Source organism: Anoplophora glabripennis, unplaced genomic scaffold (assembly GCF_000390285.2).
Source record: "Anoplophora glabripennis isolate ALB-LARVAE unplaced genomic scaffold, Agla_2.0 scaffold477, whole genome shotgun sequence".
Taxonomy (NCBI): Eukaryota; Metazoa; Arthropoda; class Insecta; order Coleoptera; family Cerambycidae; genus Anoplophora; species Anoplophora glabripennis.
In genome coordinates, this window is record NW_019416565.1 from 65,573 (window position 1) to 83,740 (window position 18,168).

Here is an 18,168-nt window from a genome sequence, read left to right on the forward strand (position 1 = left end):
AAAAAATTTTTTTCGCCAAGTTACATAACCTTGAAAATAGCAAAAATACGTGTTTTTTGCACTTTTAGGTTAGAATATCTCGGAAACCTAGGGTGATGGATCAATTCTGAGGCCAGATTCGGATTCAGCGCGCCAAATGCCTTCGGAAACGTATTGTCTGATCTCTGGAATTTTTTCCTTGTTGGCCTGTGTAATTCATATATTCCGTGTAAACAACACTTACTAAATAATTCCGAACAAAAATATCTAGTGGATTTAGATTAGAAAGCGAGAGGGTTATCCAAAAGGGCCACCAATTTTATTTGGTACGGTAGTCATTTCGCTCTCGTCTATATTGAAAACGCGATAGAGCCTGGCTTGTTTTTGTATAAAACTTACGTAGATTCACAAAAAAACGATCGAATTGTACCATGTTGAATTCAACGGCCCTTGCTAAGCTGCATTTTTCTGGACATCTTATAGACGAGTTGTTTCTAATTGAAAAAGCTCTTGTCCAACTTCTGCCGGCAGTCTTCTTATCTTTGTTGAAACGATTAGGTAAATTATTTATTTCAGAATACTGGTACGCCAGTGCCATAACATCTTGCATTGTTAAACCATACAACCGTTTTTCAAGTTCTCGTATATGACCAGCGAGTATTTCTTCCATTTCACGTGTGAAGGTAAAAATGAATCGTCCTAGGCTTACAGGAACTGTTCCCAATTTTAACCGCTGCCTCAAGGAGCATTCGTTTACGCCTAAAGAAACAGCTACTGATCTCTTGCTTTCCCCTCCTTCTATTCCTTTGCGGACCTCTTGCAAGATATCTGATGTAAACTTTAAAGATCGCTGAGTTTTTCGCGTATATTTGCCCATTTTCTGCAAATTTTCTTTTTAAATTAAACCTGCAAAAGAAACCCAATTAGTTGCTAAGAATATGCATATGGTTGCTAAGAGTAGTCTTTGGTTGCGTACTCTTAGCCACAGATCCCCAAATTTGTTTAACAAGTTGAGTTGTTAATTGAGGTTATGCAACCCGAAAATGTAATGTATATGTATATATGATTCTACTCCCCATGTAACGCACTTTCTAATGTAAGTATTATTTCAGATTAAATACACGTGTAAATGTGTAAAAATTTACTGTGTGTCTGCAAAAATTAATAAAAATTCGAACCAAAATTAGTTACTTTGCCGTGCGCATTACATGAAATATCAATAGTCACAACTAACATGCGCTCATTTGTTACCAACGGCAGTCAGCCTTGACACAATAAGAGTTCGCGCCTGCGTTTGTTCAACAACTGAGTATTCTTAGAGACTGCATACTCTTAGAGCCCCCTACCCTAATGTCTGAATCTTTTGTATATGATAGGGGTGTAATAATTGTTCCCGTAGTACACGCCACACGGTACTGTTAGATACACATACTTCTCGGCCAATATCGCGAATACTGAGCCTCGGATCTTCTTCAACGAGGTTTATGATGTTTTTCTCGTTGTCGAAAACGGCCTTTCCCGTCCACGACGTTCACGTCAGGTGAACATTCCCGGTAACTCCTAACCTTTCAACTGCCTTTTGCACTGTTCTACTGTTAGGTTGTCATTTGTTACGGTAACAGACCGCATACAAACGACAGGTCTCATTTAAATTGTATTGACATTCTCCGTACATTAACACCATATCTACTAGTTCTTGATCAGAAAACATTTTATACGCCGGCTAAGTAATACTGCAGCATACAACTAAAGAACACTACTGACCTACCACCAGATTTGCTTGATTATGGAAGTCACGTGGATGGTCAGCCAATTAGAGAAGCGCATCACGAATGTAGTGAGTTCGAAGCATTCTGCCCGTGCACATGCGCAAGATGCACAGAGTCGGCTTACATTTATGGTAAATTTTCTTAATTAATTTTCTCGAAAATGGAAGCATTTAGATCATCAGTTGCTTAATAAGGGTTGCTCATTTTCGTGTCCTCTATCATCCTTTTCAAAGAGCGCACTTATTTCAGAAACATTATGTATATTTAAAGGTGTTTGACGTATATCGATATAACTTGGGCTACATAAGAAGTTCACTGAATGTATACAAAATTGAAACAACCAATGACGAACACTGCCATTAAGAAAAATTAAAGAAATTTTCATTAAATTTCAGTAGGTACTCAGCGAGTCAAAGTTTTAGCATTTTAACACTCCTTTAATTACTAAACGCGGTCCATGAGGAACTTTTTACTTATATTTTCTATCTCCATTTTGGCGTCACATTTTAGAAATATTATGTGTATAGGATTAACTTCACATTCCGTAGAAACTGAAAGGACGATTTTTTAAATAGGTATTAAAAGAGAAGGATAGGAAAGGGTTGAGCTAAGCAGGAATATTTTTTATTTTAGATTGCAACGTGCATTGCGAAAATTGTCAAAAATTTAATTAGATCTTTCTTATAACCGATAAAATTCTTCACCTGGCAATCCAATCTACAAAATATGAAGTTAAAATATATTACCCTCGATTGAACCTTTTAATATTCCCCGTCTATGGCTAGTATATCTTTTAAATCTTTTAATTTCTAAGGCGGCAGTGGAAGTATTAAGTAACACACCGTGTGTATATGCATATACATGGTGTATATGATATGCGAATACGTTAATGTAAACATAAGTGGTATTGGATGTTTCCGGTTAATCTGATTGTCGCAGAAAATATCAGTTTCAACGCATTAAGGCAGAGTACAGGGTTGTGACAAAAGCATGAATTCCGCTGAATCAGCAGGATTCGTTCTTCTTTTCGTGGTCGTGCTGTCAGAAAGAGCGTTTTACGATGAGTTATTGCCTATCTGTTGGACTGAAAAGGGGAAATGGGAAGGAAAAGCTCTCTGGAACCCAATCTCTCTAAAGCACGTGCAGTATCACATCCGAAAACTCGCTTCTGGATAATATTTTTAACAAATCTAGGGCGAAGAGCCGCCTATACGCGCGGTCTTTATCTATCGTCTTGTTTAGTCTGTAACGCTCGGTAACACGTTCCTAATTGATTAAAGGATGTATATAAATTAAATTTTATCACAGCTCCAAAGACGTAATCAATCAAAGCATACCCTGTGGATACTCGACTGTGAATATGAAAAGGAAATTGCCAACCTATTTACTTAAGACTTTCAAATTTAATAACCATGGAACAGGCGTTTCTGTGACGAATTTGCTGTTTCTGACGAGTTAAGAATTTAATAATTATCAAAGGATAGTATATCGAGAACGTTATTAGATCTTATTAGCTGAAAAATGTATTAATATATCAATCGCTAATATGTTAATAATGATAATTAACTTAATCGAGAAAATGAATTTTAGAAATTGTTCAGTTAATTTTTACTATAGAAATTCTACAAAACATCGCTTAAGAGTAGATCTACTGTACACTGAATTTAATAATAATGTGATAATGCAATTGTAAGCTGGAATTATTTGTCCAATCATAAAATCGACTTCTTCGATACAAAATTATCGAAAATCAAAAACATGAAATATTTTATACAAAAGTTGAAGAAAATAAAAGACATGATCAGTATATTTTGATGTAATGCGAAGTATTCCTCATCTTCTAATTTCAAGTTGCGTCTGTTGGAACTGTTCACGCCTACATGTTAATTTTAAATAAATATTTTCTTATTATTATTATTATTTTTTGTTATTTTCTTAATACTCTGTTCGCCAGAGGGCACTTAGAATAGAGTCGCTGGCGGGTATCCTTGTTGTACCTAGTGATAATATTTTGTGCCGAAATTTCCGCATCCGCGTTTCCGCTTATACAGTCCACCTCCTACCCTACCACCTGTTCCGGAAGAGCTCCAGAGAGTCACCAAGGGGCCCCTTCGAAGAAGATGCTCTCCGGGAATACCAGGTAATCTAAAAAAATTTTTTTCTTTCCGCATTTCCCTCAACCGCAGCCCGCTCGCTAACAGGAACATTATTCTTTCTAATTTTCTTCGAGGAGCCTTTTTTCTACGTGGTTCTGTAAAATGTCTACCAAAAAGTTTGTAGTATAACTACTTAAATAAAAAACACATTCTAGCAGTTGCCTCTCAGGCGTTTTGATGGCACTCACCGTAAATTAACAACATACGGCATATTGGTATATACCACTTTGTAATTACTACTACCTTTGAGTGCATAAACCAAGAGAGACAGCCCTTAAAAAATACCGAAATAGTTATTCTACTGGCGCTACCTACCTAATAGTCCAGGCAAGTTAGACCAAAATCACCCAGAACACGGAAATTGTTTTCTGATGAACCGTTCGAGTTGCGGTTTTCGCCATTGTCTTCGGAAAAATATCAGGAAAAAAGTCTATCTATTACACTTTTGGGGCTGGATCGAAACTGCATTGCGGGTGCATAAAGTGCATCAATTTTTCCGAATTTTCTAAAAATGGTAAACAACTAAAAGTTGTAGAAATTTGTGTGCACGGATTTTCAGGGTCGGAGATTCCGAATCTGACCCTGAAAAATATGCCCGACGCCCTGGGAACCCCCAGGGGAGCCTTCTGTAAAACATCGAATAGCTGAGTAATTGCCTTCCTAAGTATGGAATTACATGCACAACTGCATGTACAAATTGTTTTGAAACCAACTGTTCCAATCCTGAAATAGTCAAAAATGTAATAGTTGATACTGATGGAGACAGTGATGACAGGGTACTGATGTTGAAAATTGTGATTGATAGTGAAAGTGTTAGTTAAACATATGATAATTGTCTCACTAATTGCCTTGCAAATAAAAAGAAAATTGGTTCTCAGAATAAAGGGGATTCTTTTCGACTCATTAATTTCCTGTTAGCTTTTCTTACCCTTCTTGTCTAATCTCTGTAAATTTACGTGTGTTACAAAGTAAAGATGAGCCTACAAGATCATGTTACCACATGGTAAGCAGGTGGAGCAGTTTTATTGTAAAAATCTGATGTGCCTTTCGATGTTTTCCAGAAAGCCCACCCCACGGGCGTCGGGCATACTTTTCAGTGTCAGAATCGGAATCCCCGACCCCGAAAACCCCCGAGTGGAAATTTAGAAGGCAATTACTCAGCTATTCGATGTTTTACAGAAGGCCCCCTCTTGCCCCCCTGGGGGGGCCAGGGCCGTCGGGCATACTTTTCAGTGTCAGAATCCGAATCCCCGATCCCAAAAACCCCCGAGTGGAAATTTAGAAGGCAATTACTCAGCTATTCAATGTATTACAGAAGGCCCCTCCTTGCCCCCTAGGGGGCCCCAAGGCCGTCGGGCATATTTTTCAGAATCAGATTCGAAATCTCCGACCCCGAAAACCCGTGCACACAAATTTCTACAACTTTTAGTCAATTTTTTACCATTTTTAGAGAATTCGGAAAAATTGATGCACTCCAAGATGCACTTTATGCATCCGCAGTGCAGTTTCGATCCAGCCCCAAAGTGTAATAGATAGACTTTTTTCCTGATATTTTTCCGAAGACAATGCCGAAAACCGCAACTCGATCGGTTCATCAGAAAAAAATTTCTGATTTATTGTCTAACTTGCCTGGTCTATAAATAAATAAGATTTTATACATGAGTAACTAAATAAGAGGATTTTATCCTGTGTTCTCTGTCGGCAGCAGGTGCAAAGTGCGCCATCTGTAGCAGGTGGAACAAAGACAAGCTCGGAAACCACAGGCCACAAAATAATTAAGGAAACTGCATGGAAAAAGACAATTATAATAACTTTTAACTCTACTGTCTAATAGATGTCGCTACACCATAATGGCGGTAAATTTAAACGTTATAAAAACAATAAGAGTAAAAAATAGAAATAGATCACAAAACAGCTGCTAATGGTTTAAGTTGTCAATTAAAATTAAGGCGAACCGTTAACAACTGTTCCATGACCCATTACTTATGAAACACTTTAATTATCACTTGGTTAAATGAAAACGCTAAACATTGATTTTTAATTACCTGCCTTTATGTAAAATAATATTGCACATTTCGCAGTAGCACTTATAGGAAATGACAATTTTGAATATGTGTATTTCGCTATTTTAAAAGGTGGAGGTGAAAAATCATCCGAAATTGAAGTTTGGCAGCTCGTACTCTGAAAATTCTATAATGTTAGGTAAACAAATTGTTTTGCTGAATATTGGATACTATCCGAAGATTCCGAGGCGATATTATTACAATTAATAGATAAACTTGTAGTTGGTCCTAAAAATAATGTCGACACAGCAGTTCTGTTGAGACTATTTATATTACTGTTTTTAAAACATTTTAATTCAAACTGGTCTTCACAAAAATAATGATCGGTGTTTGTCTGAGTAAAGACTGATTTACATAATTTTCGAACTGATTCTATCCACAGTAATTGTTTGTCTTTGGAGTACAACATTGACGTTTAGTTCTACCAGGTAAACTCATTTTGGATAAAAAAAACGAATAAAAATATAGTAAGGCAGTTCAGACGATTGATTCAATAATTATTCCCTTATAATCTAAATCAAAAGAAAATTAATGCATAAAACGCGGCAATCCACGTGAACATAAACTTTAACCTCAAACATTATATTTCTGTTGATTGACAGATTGGAAATACAGATTCGATCTGTGGTTGCAAATTTCTGTTTAACTATTTCTACAAAGGACAATGTTTTGCCGCACCAACACGAGAAGGTCTCAGTGAATGCATGCTTCGTCCCCCGTATCCAATCAAATCCTCTTATTTAGTTACTCATATGATTTTATATACCGATTTCAGTTTCTGATAAATCATAGATATCAATCATTCTTACATCTGTATTTAATATATGATTTAGTAAATTGTTGTAGTACCTAAATAAATAGGAGGTAGAACTATAAAAAAAAGCATTGGAAAACCAAATTTAAAAAAAGTGCGTGGAACTGGGAAAAGCTTTCACGGAAACATTTCCACTTTTGAAAAAAGCTTACGACTATGATGCTTTGGGTCGTCCGCAATGTTACGAACGGTTTTCAAGATTTAAAAGTGATCGTTAGTCAATTGAAGATGATTCTCGACCAAGAAGGCCTTCAACTTCAACTGATGACTCCTACGTTCAGAAAGTCAAAGATCTGGTGCGTGCAAATCGCCGATTGACTATCAGAGAAATTGCAGAAGAGGTTAGCATCTCAATTGGGTCATGCCATGAAATTTTGACTGAAAAAATTGAACATGCATCGAGTGCAGCAAAATTTGTTTCTCCTTTAATGACCGAACAACAGAAAGAAAATCTGTGGACGTTTGTCGGCAACTCCTTGAACAATCCAATGATGATGAAACATTCATTCAAAGGATCATAATGGGAGATGAAATCTGCGGTTATGGCTACTACTTGAGACAAAAGTTCAATCTTCATTTCAATGTCAAAGTGATACTCACTGTTTCTTTCGAGTTTAATGGAATTGTGCATTTTGAATTCTTGCTTCAATTTGAAATAGTGAACCATGTGTACTATCAAGGCGTTTTACAATGGTTAAGTGAAAAAATCGACAAAATGACACCAGATTATAGTGAGACAACACATGATTCTTGCACCATGACAATGCCCTTGCACAGTCAGCTTTCTCAATACGTTAGTTTTGTGCCAAAAATCAGATTACTGTCTTAGTGCTAAAAGAACACCATTTTCTAACTATTCATGACATCAAAGCAAATTCGTCACAGTCTTTAAAAGCCATTTCAAGTGAAGCTATCCAAGACTGCTTCACGAAATAGACACACCTCTGGGAAAAGTGTGTGTGAATAATGGGGTGGGGGTACTTTGAAGGAGACAAGGACCAATAATGTATAAAATTAATAATAAAGCCTGAAAAAGTAAAATTCGGTTATTTTCTGAACGGATCTCGTATATTACCAAGCAAATTTCATTGAGACGTAACAAAAACCGTTCGAAATAGAGATGATACGGGAAATATGAACAATGGGGTCTATCTCTTGGTGGGGAGCTTATTTAAGAATGCACATTGTAGACCTAGCATACAAAGTAACATTTCAGATGTCTAATTCCGATGGTGGGTAGTGTCTTCTAACAAACTGTGTCGAAGGCATGGCCATAAATAACCCTTGATTCATGATCGGGGTGAGTATATAGACAGGCCAACCCCACACCTGACACCCGTTATTAATTAACAGAACACGACACCATGCCGCTTTCGCCGCGACGCTAACAAATGCACTCCAAAGTGGAACATGTTTTTACCATCTTTTTTACCGCATCGCACAAATTGAATTGTTTCAATACCTTACTCAATTCCTGGTAAAACGGTCATGATAAATTAACCGGCGGTTGATTAAGATTATTTCTAAAAGGGAAATGGACAAGAAATTGTTATTAACTGTCTGCTTATGGTAACGTTTTTAACTTACTAAATATAGAAGATGGAAAGTTTCTGTTAGGTAATTGCATGAATATAGGTATTTAAATTCGTGTTCATTCGCGAACTTACGATTAGTAATTAAAGAAAGTAAATAAAATCTGTTGTGTATATAAAAGCTTCCCTATGGAATTTTGTATAAAATTTCTAAACCTAACCTATAAATATAAAATATTTCAAAATAACGTTAATAAATAACATAATTACTTTTTTGTTTATCACATTTTGTTGAAAAGTGGAGGAATTGTAACGGTTTTACTGAGAGAATCAGAAGAGGGTTGTTTTCATGTACAAGACTTTTTTGCGAATAAAAACGTTAAGCTTCAAATGATACATGATTATTTAATAGAGGACTTGTTAAGAACTGCTAACTTTTCAGCCTTCACATATAACGTAGATGAGCTAAGCAGTGTTGCGATGTAAAATTATAATTAGTTAATATGCATTTTTTACACGATACGTCAAATAAACTTTGAAATAACTTCATAAAAGGTATATAGCTTCTTTATGTCAATACCTTTCCTATCTCTACCAATATACATACTACTGTGCAACGGTATTTGTAATTTCTAATTTCTAATTTATAATTTGTAATTTGTAATTTGTAATTTGTAATTTGCAATTTGTAATTTGCAATTTTTAATTTGTAATTTGTGATTTCTAATTCGTAATTCGTAATTTGTAATTTGTAATTTGTAATTTGTAATTTGTAATTTGTAATTTGTAATTTTTAATTTTTAATTTGTAATTTATAATAAATTATACACCAAATATGGTAGATACTCTATTCCTTGGGTTTTATCATATTTATTTATCAAAGCAATTTTTAATGTTTGCTTGATCTTCGTACTAATTCTTATGTAATATTTTTTTCCACACGTGCACTTATACTGCACAGGAAGAGTTTTTTACATATTTCACTATTCATGTAAGCTGTCATATGCCTAATGAGTATTATTGAAATACACTTAGAAGAAATTCACTGTCAGCCAAAATAACAAATACGTCAGGTCGTCAAAACTGTGTTGCCCCTTCCTCGTGGATACGCTCTTAACCGAATCCAGTTTACCATTATAAATACAGGGTGTTTGTAATCAGTGCAAAATATTTTAGGGGGTGGTTGCCGAAGTTATTTTGTAAAGAAAAGTTCATATAAACGTAGGTCGAAATGTGCTTTGTTTCCGAGATACAGTGTTTAAATTTAAATTTTTTATTTATTATTATTAATTATTTCAACGAGCTTTAAAGATATTGACTCGAAATTTGAAAATGTGGAAGACCTAAGGAATCGAATTACAGCCGGCTGTGAGAAAAGAAATACAATAGAAATGTTTCAGCGAATGCGACAGTCAATGACGCGAAGAGTTGACTCTTGTATCATTTGTGAGGGAGGTCATTTTCAACATATGTTGTAGATTTGCTACTTATTACTGTTGTTTTCTGTTACTGTTTTAGTTTAATGTCACTGTATTAGATAATAAAACTTTTTGAAATATTCAAGAGAAAAAAATTAAAGATTAAAATTTGAACATCCTGTATCTCGAAATCGAAGAATTTTTTAACCACATTCATATCGACATTTTATTTTCAATGTTGAATTGCATTTTTACTTTGACCATAATAACGCTTTATTAAAAGAGACCTTTAAATAAAAGATTAACAAAACCTACAATAAAATATGTTTTTTTTCTCAAAAACGGTGCATCCTACGAAAAAATTTGAAGAGGCCAATTTTATTCAGAATTGATAGCGGATTTCTAAAAAGTATCAAAACCGGAAAGTCAGTGGCGTACCATTTTTTTATTAAAAAAGTTTGTGGCATTCTCGCACGAACGCCATTGATGCAAGTAGAAATATTTGGATCATCCCAAAAAAATGCACATTTATCCCTCTAAAGCGTTTTTCAAATGTCGAGTCATCTTTAATACTCTGAAATAATAAAAATTAATGAAAAATTAAAATTTAAACAGTCTGTATCTCGGAAATGAAGCATATTTCGACCCACGCTTATATGAACTTTTTTTCACAAAATATCTTCGACAACCACCCCTAAAATATTTCGCACTTATTTACAAACACCCTGTATATTGTGAATATATTCACACGAAATAATATGTCGGGACAGAATGGTAATAAAGCTAAATATAAAATAAAACACAAAGTTTAGTCTTCAGGCAAGGCTTTAGTGGAATATGACTACGTTGAAAGTTTATTGTATGCTTTTATAAGTTTCCTGTAGTGAAATTTCAAAGTCTATAATTCAATAATAACTTATCTAGGACACTCCAACGCAAAATTTGCTTTTCATAACCAGTTTGAATATTTCTTAAAAAGATTTAAAAAAAAAACAAAACTAAAATTCGCTAAACGAACCCACTACATTAGTGATTTCATTATACAAAATATAATATCACCTCGTAATTTTACACCCTTTGAAATGATTGAAATGATTTTTTTTTTTCAATTACAAATTAAATTTGCAAGGAAAAGTATAAATCGTTCGTGCGAAAGTGTAAATTCTGTCTCTTTTCAACATTAATTCGGAAGTAATTTAATTAAATGAATAAAACATTTGAAAGGAATGGGTTTTGATAAAAACTGGTACATGACGGGAATATGGATGGTGTAGAAGAATAACGGATAATTAAAACATTATGTGTTCAAATACACTTTAAAGTTTTTAAAAAAATATATTTTTTATTTATTATATTAGTGGATATTTGTTGAGATAGAATTCCAAAAAAGAATAAGCCTATAAAGTTCTGTTATTGGAACTACTATAACAATGTATCACAGCAGGAGCGTGCCTTGCAATTTTCCGCCACTGTCTTTCTACCTCAGGTGTCGAATGCATTGAAAGAAAATGGCGCAGCTCCTTGCAATTCTATCTCAACAAATATCGTACGGACTATATGTATTGCACAAATTGTACATATAATCATTTATTTAAATATGACTGTAATACAAATGTAATGATAAATAGATCAATTAGAGTTTTTACAATATTTAAAAAGCCATATTTACGAACTAATAAAAATTACAAAAATGTTTTCCTAGTGTTGAAGGTATTCCGTGTAATTATTTCTTTTTTTTTCAATTTCATTTCAGTTAATTTCAAATATGTTATTCTGTTAATTAACTGTGACTCGGAAAACAAACAATTTTTCTTCTGTATAGGATCTTTCATCAAATTCCAACTATAAAATTATATTTGTCCTGTTATGTACACTGTGTTTCTCCTTTTTGATCGAACCTTCCTTATATGCAGATATCTCGTACATTTTTAATTGGAACTTTTAATATTTTAGTTGGAAATAATTACCTGCCAAGCTACTATTCTGATATAGCCAAATACAATTTTAGCATTGGCATCCGTTCTAAAATTAAGAGTATGGTGAACTTTTTAAAAATATGTATATTAGCGATTTTTTAAACTAAAACTGTAATACAATCTAATGTAGCATCATAGAAATCCCTCTGTACAAAATGTGAACAAAATATCTTTAAACGTGCTCAAGATGTGAGTAATTTAGTTTTTCTATTTTAGCATAACCGTTGATTCAGAAACTATCAAAGTTAAATAAAATTTGCGTTTTACTTTTTGTTTTATATTAAGCCATTTTTTGTCTTTAAAAAAAATATTAGTTTGACCTATACATGTTCCTAATATTTCCACATTTATGAAAAATATTCATATTAATTATAATATTTACATAGCAAAAGATGAAACAAAATTACAACGTTAAATAACGTTAGTTTTCTCTAGTTCTGGAATACTACTAAGAAAAAACTTTATAACTGTTAGAGATTTAGAAAATAAAATTAAACAGGAAAAGGAAGTTTGTTAGTTGAAATGGAGAGTATTATTTAGTTATTTAATGTCTTATTATTTTCTTTGTCTTTTGGTATGTATTTTTTGCTGTGAATATTTTCAATAAATATGAAAAAAACAGGGTCAGGCAGATTCCTAGACCTAATTTACCAACCATAAAAAAAAATCTTGAGAATTGGATAGTTTTATAAAAAGCAAAAGTAAGTTTATTTAGGTAACTTTAATTGGTTTGAAGTTAACGGTCATACAGAAAAAAACAAATATTTTGGTATCCCTATACAGGGTAGGAAAGTACCGATGGTCTATCTGAAGTTACGTGAGAGCGATAAAGTAAGCCATAGAAATACATGCGATAGAGAAAGATGGCTATAATGAAGGCGTCTCTTAGTCACCGCCCGTTTCGCCCTTCCACAAATAAGATCCACTTCTTATTTGTGGAAGGGCGAAATGGGCGTTGACGCCTTCATTATAGCCATCCTTGTCTATCACATTGATTTCTATGGCTTACTTTATCGCTCTCACGTAACTTCTGATAGACCATCGGTACTTTCATACACTGTATTTACATATTTCATTCAAATTCACATTCAAATAGAATACAGTACCTATTAATTTTTAGATAAAAAGTCACTAATATATTTAATTAAAAAGGTCAACCCTTTTCTCAATCATTAAAAACCGGACGCTTATACTAAAATCAAATTTAGTTATATCAGCATAATCGCTTTGCAGGTAATTATTTCATACCCAAATGTGAAAACGGATTTTCAAAGGAAGGGTACGCCCTTTGTGTATAATGTAATTTTACATTGTAATACATTGTACAAAACCTTATCGGGTACGGGGGTACGTCTAAAGTCTAACGAGAGTTTCTGTAGATTCGCTAGTGACTAAAGTAGTATGCACTTAGATTTGGCAACGTTGCACTTGGCTGGCGAGCTCGGCTCGGCTTGGATCATATGTCACAGCTGCGAATTTCACATAATACGCTATGTCGAGTATCGCGGCGTTGCCGCTATCACGCAACAACAGCAGTTTGAAGGAGAATTATTATAAATTATGTATCTTACAAGTACCTAATCGATTTCTACAAGCTGTCATACGGTTCCTTAGATATTGGTTTCCTCCTATTTATATAAGTTGCTGTAGAAACTGTTCGTCACTTGTTGCGCATTCTAAGTGGAAAGACTAAAACAATCTGTTCTCATAAGACTTCGTATTCGATTCGTTCGATTATTTTATTAATATCTCGTCTCTTAGATATCCAAACTAGTCATAATTTTGTTTGAGGATTTTCTTCATATTAATAAGCTTATATTAATTTTTTTATGAATATTTGTCTGTCAACTTCAAATTAGATAAACCTCCTTAATAACCTCAAATCTGTAATATTAATGCAATATTTTGTTTTTTGGAAACGATTGGATAAAATTGACGTCCTGTATCACAAAACTAGAAGACGATGGCCCACAGAAAAAAATCTTATCTATGACGTCACTCACACTAACTATTTGCAGTTATTTTGCAGTGTTTAATAATTATAGAATAGAATAGTTTATTTACTCAGCAGCGATAACAATAACATATATCATACACACATATAAACAATAAGAGCCGGTGTACGTAAATAAGTAAGTAGTATCTTACTAGTAAAATCAAGTAATCAAGTAATATTAAATATGTATATACCTAACCTACTTACATATACATAATATTTCTAACTACCTATTAATATTCCACACAAACATATTATAATTTTCTATTAATGTAATTACAAATCTTCACACTGAAAAACGTAAACATCAATCATTTTTTTATTTTTTATACAATACTATCAAAATTTGACTATGGGATGAAACTTAAAACATATTGTTGAAGTATCGTTTGGGGTTAATAATGTTATGTATTTCTGACCTACACTTTTCTAATATATACTCTTTAATTTTTGATTTTATTTTATTGAAAGATGTAATACATCTATACAGTTAGGCAATGAATTGTAAGCTCTGACTGCAAGGTAAGTAAAACATCTTTGCCCACAAGTAGTTTTATTTTTAGGTGTTCGTACTTCATTATTTAAATTTCTTCTTGTTTTTCCCAGTTCTACACATTTTTTGTTTTTGCACTGATAAAGGACACATTGAGAAAAATAAAGCAATTATAAAATGATATTTGGCAACAGTTAAGCATTCAGCATTTTTTTAAATTTTGTGTTTGTTGTATATTCAGTTCCTTGATCAATCAATTTTAATATTTGTCGGTATGGGGTATATAAGATACTTCGTACAAGTTCATTGGGAATTGCCTTACCCTCCTCAAATTCAAAGCCTAAGTAAATGGCAGTTTAGTTCTATCATCTTCACAATGTATAATACCCATATTAACACTGAACTGAGTTAAAAGGTCAGAGTTAGGGTGCGAAGACGTCGAGATCAATTTTAGTTGATATATCACTGTTTATTAAATTGTGGCAACCTAACCTTAAAATGTCAGCATTTTATTACTTTGATGGTATTTTAAAATAACCAAAATGTTAACTACTAATTCCCTAATGTAACGCTGTAAAAGTTCCGTATTACATTATTTTGATATATTAAATAAAAAAGATGTATAAGAAATTATCTGTTTTGAGACAAATCGGTAATTGCAGCTCCTATAAACGTCAGTTCATCTCGAAGTAACAAAAGATCTTATTACTTGAAGAGGTTCTTGAAACACAAGTTCGATAATTTAATGTAACATGCCATAAAAAGTTTTAAAATAAGCATTCCGTAGCCAGTAAGCGTAGCGGCAGAAAATAATAAATGGCGGAACTGGAACCAATAAGAAAGACAGTTTCCATCGAACAGTCATATTAAAGTACATCTTTTTGTTCCAGGTTTTGGGTTTGTCACATTTCAAAGCGAAGATGTTGTAGATAAAGTTTGCGAGATTCACTTCCATGAGATTAACAATAAAATGGTAAGTTTTATTATACCTTCGAATTATTTTTATAAGGAAAGTTGAAAGTTTTATTGTACGGAGTATACGTTCAAAATTGACTAAGTTGTTTATGTGTGTATTTGTTTTGTAATTTGGGATTAACTATAAATACATTCCACTGACAGTTTTTCCTAACATTGAATGTTATTAAAAGAGTACATTTCTACAGTTCTACATTAATAAAAACGCTGAGATAGAAGAACACACACAAACTATGTAAAGTAAAATATAGTACTAGATTACTTTAGTAAACACAGTTTTAAAAAATAATATAAGTATACAGGGTGATTTGTAATTTATCCAAAAAAATGCAGCGTTCAAGAATTATAACATAATATTTATTGATTTCGAGAAAAAAATATTTGAAATGGTTTTACCTACAAGCACTACATAGCTGAACGACTGTAGTGCTTTTATTAAAATGCATCTTAAGTTTTTTGCGTTCTGATCACCGTGGTTTATTGTTTAGATCAGTTTTACAAGTGCTCAAAATGGACTATAACTCGTATGTATAGTAATACAGAATTAATAGATATTGTTTTAATTTATGTAGAAGCAAGACAAAATGTATTAACAGTTTCATGCTTGTATGCAGAACGGTTTTCGAGTACACACGTGTCAACTTTTTTGCGGTGGTTCAACGAGTGCGTGAAAGAGATTTGTGACAGTATTATGGAAGAGATGAAGATCACAGGTATCCAAGTCAAATCATTCGTTAAGTTCCTGACATGTTCCAACCAATGTGTGGCGTATAAGACGAGGTTCAAATGCACATATCCCTATCATATATTGTAACATGTCTAACCATTAGTATTAGCGAATTATTCGTTAGATTTTATGAATGGTTCTTACAACAAAATGCTCAAAATCCACTATTTACACATGATGTGTTAGTTACAGACAGATGCAGCTGTGTTTACATAAAATGGGATAAATAATGTTCACTACAAACATAACTGGGAACTTGAAAATCCGCAAGCGAATCAACGAGATCACTTCTCGCCCAATTTTCTTTGAATATTTGTGCAGGAATCGGCCATCATTTAATTGGATCGTTTATATCGCCAAATTCTCCGAAATTGTTTGCCTGGCCTTTTTGAAAATATGACTACTTGTTCGACAACAGATGTGTTTCTTGCAATAGTGTGCCTAATTTTTCACAAATTTTTCCAAGATTGCATTAATGAAATTCAAGAAGTAAGATGAATTGAACGAGGAAGACCGGTATGAAGATATCCTTTGAAGATATCCATTACAGGGTGTCTCAGAATAACGTGTAGATCGGAAGACCACAGATTCGTAGACTCAAAATAGGCAGATTTAGGCTAATTCACCTATATCCGAAATCGCTTCGTTTGGCCGCTAAATGGCCTCAAAGTTCGTCAAAATTTTTTGAATGTTGTAAATAACTTGAATATGTATTCTTCTTCTTCTTATTCATCTAGTGGTTGGTCCTTTAAAAAGTCCCATAGCACTGCGGCCTAATTAGGCCCATTGTGCGTCCCACTACTAGTCCCATTCAGCAAGTAGATTTGTCCTTTTTACAAAGTCCAAAAGCTTCCTTGCTGACACTTCTCTCAATTCCTTGGGTTCCAAATAGGGTCTCCCAAGGAGCGTCATTCTGCTACGTGCAAATCCCGGGCACTCGCCCAGGATATGCAGAGAAATTTCATCCGCTGATTCACATCCTCGGCAGACTGGACTGTCTACAAACTTTAGCTTATGTAGATGTTTTCTAAAGTGACAGTGTCCCGTTATGAGTCCTGTCACTCTCCTGAGCCGGATTCTATTCAAGCTCAGTAGCTCATTCGCTCTTCCCTTCGAAGGATACTCCATAAGCTCCTTAGAATGGCTATGTCCTGGCCTTGAAGTCCAGTATTTCCTATGTTCTGTCTCTGTCCATTTGCCCAGAGCCCGCCTGACCACACTGGGAGATGTGCCACAGAAGGGCTCCGGGCCAATGAACACTGTCTCGGATCCCTTCCTAGCAAGTTCATCCGCTTTCACATTTCCACAAATGCCTTTGTGCCCTGGCACCCAACACAGTCTGACTGTATTGTTGGTGGCCAGTTCAGTCAGCATTTGTAAACAGTCCCACACCAGTTTTGAACTTACCTTGTGTGCGGCTAAAGCTTTAATTGCAGCTTGACTATCAGAGAATATATATATGAGTTTACGTCTATAACTTCTACGTACATTCTCTGCCAGACACGCCATTATCGCGAAGATTTCTGCTTGGAATACAGTAGGGAACTCCCCCAGACTGTAGCTTGCACTCCATCTGGGTCTGAGTCCATATATTCCTGCACCCGTCCCTCTGGTCATTTTGGAGCCATCTGTAAACCATACTAGGCTCCACCTTTCCAGGGTATTAAACCTTTCCTTCCACTTGCTTTGATCCTCTATTCGAGTCTCAAATGGCTTGTGGAAGTGAAAACTTGGGACCATCTTGTCGGATACCATCCCAAGAGTTGATTCCGACATAGATGTGTCTAGGATCCTGGAGTGGGAATCACCCCTCCAGTCATTGTTATTCCTGAGTCGATATGCTGCTAGCCGCGCTTCTCTTTCCACCACTATATGCAGCGGTGGCAGATTTAGCATGACTTCTAGTGCAGCTGTCGGGGTCGATGCCATCGCCCCCGTTATACCTAAACAGGCCAATCTCTGAATTCTATTCAGTTTTTCCCTCGCTGTGGTCTGTTGTGTTTTTTGCCACCATACCACAGCGCCGTAAAGAATCCTAGGTCTTACTATCGACGAATACAACCAGTATGACATCTTTGGTTTCAGTCCCTAGGTGCTCCCAATAAGGCGACGGCATACACACAATGTCTACTTCGCCTTACTCACCACTTTTTTGTATATGTATTAATCGATTGTGATCATTTTTGATGTTATACAGAGTGTTTTTTAAAACTCACAACTCCTACAAAATTAATATATGGCGATAATATCCGTTCATAACTTTTCATCTT

General features: G+C 34.4%; 1 protein-coding gene across 1 annotated transcript in view; it reads left to right on the plus strand.

Moving 5' to 3' along the window:
* LOC108910546 (RNA-binding protein Musashi homolog Rbp6-like) overlaps nucleotides 1–18,168 on the plus strand; it is a 138,338-nt gene that overhangs the window by 28,728 nt on the left and 91,442 nt on the right. Inside the window, exon 2 of the mRNA XM_018715174.2 lies at nucleotides 15,087–15,169. Coding sequence (XP_018570690.1) covers nucleotides 15,087–15,169 — 83 coding nt within the window. The remainder of the gene's footprint in view (nucleotides 1–15,086; nucleotides 15,170–18,168) is intronic.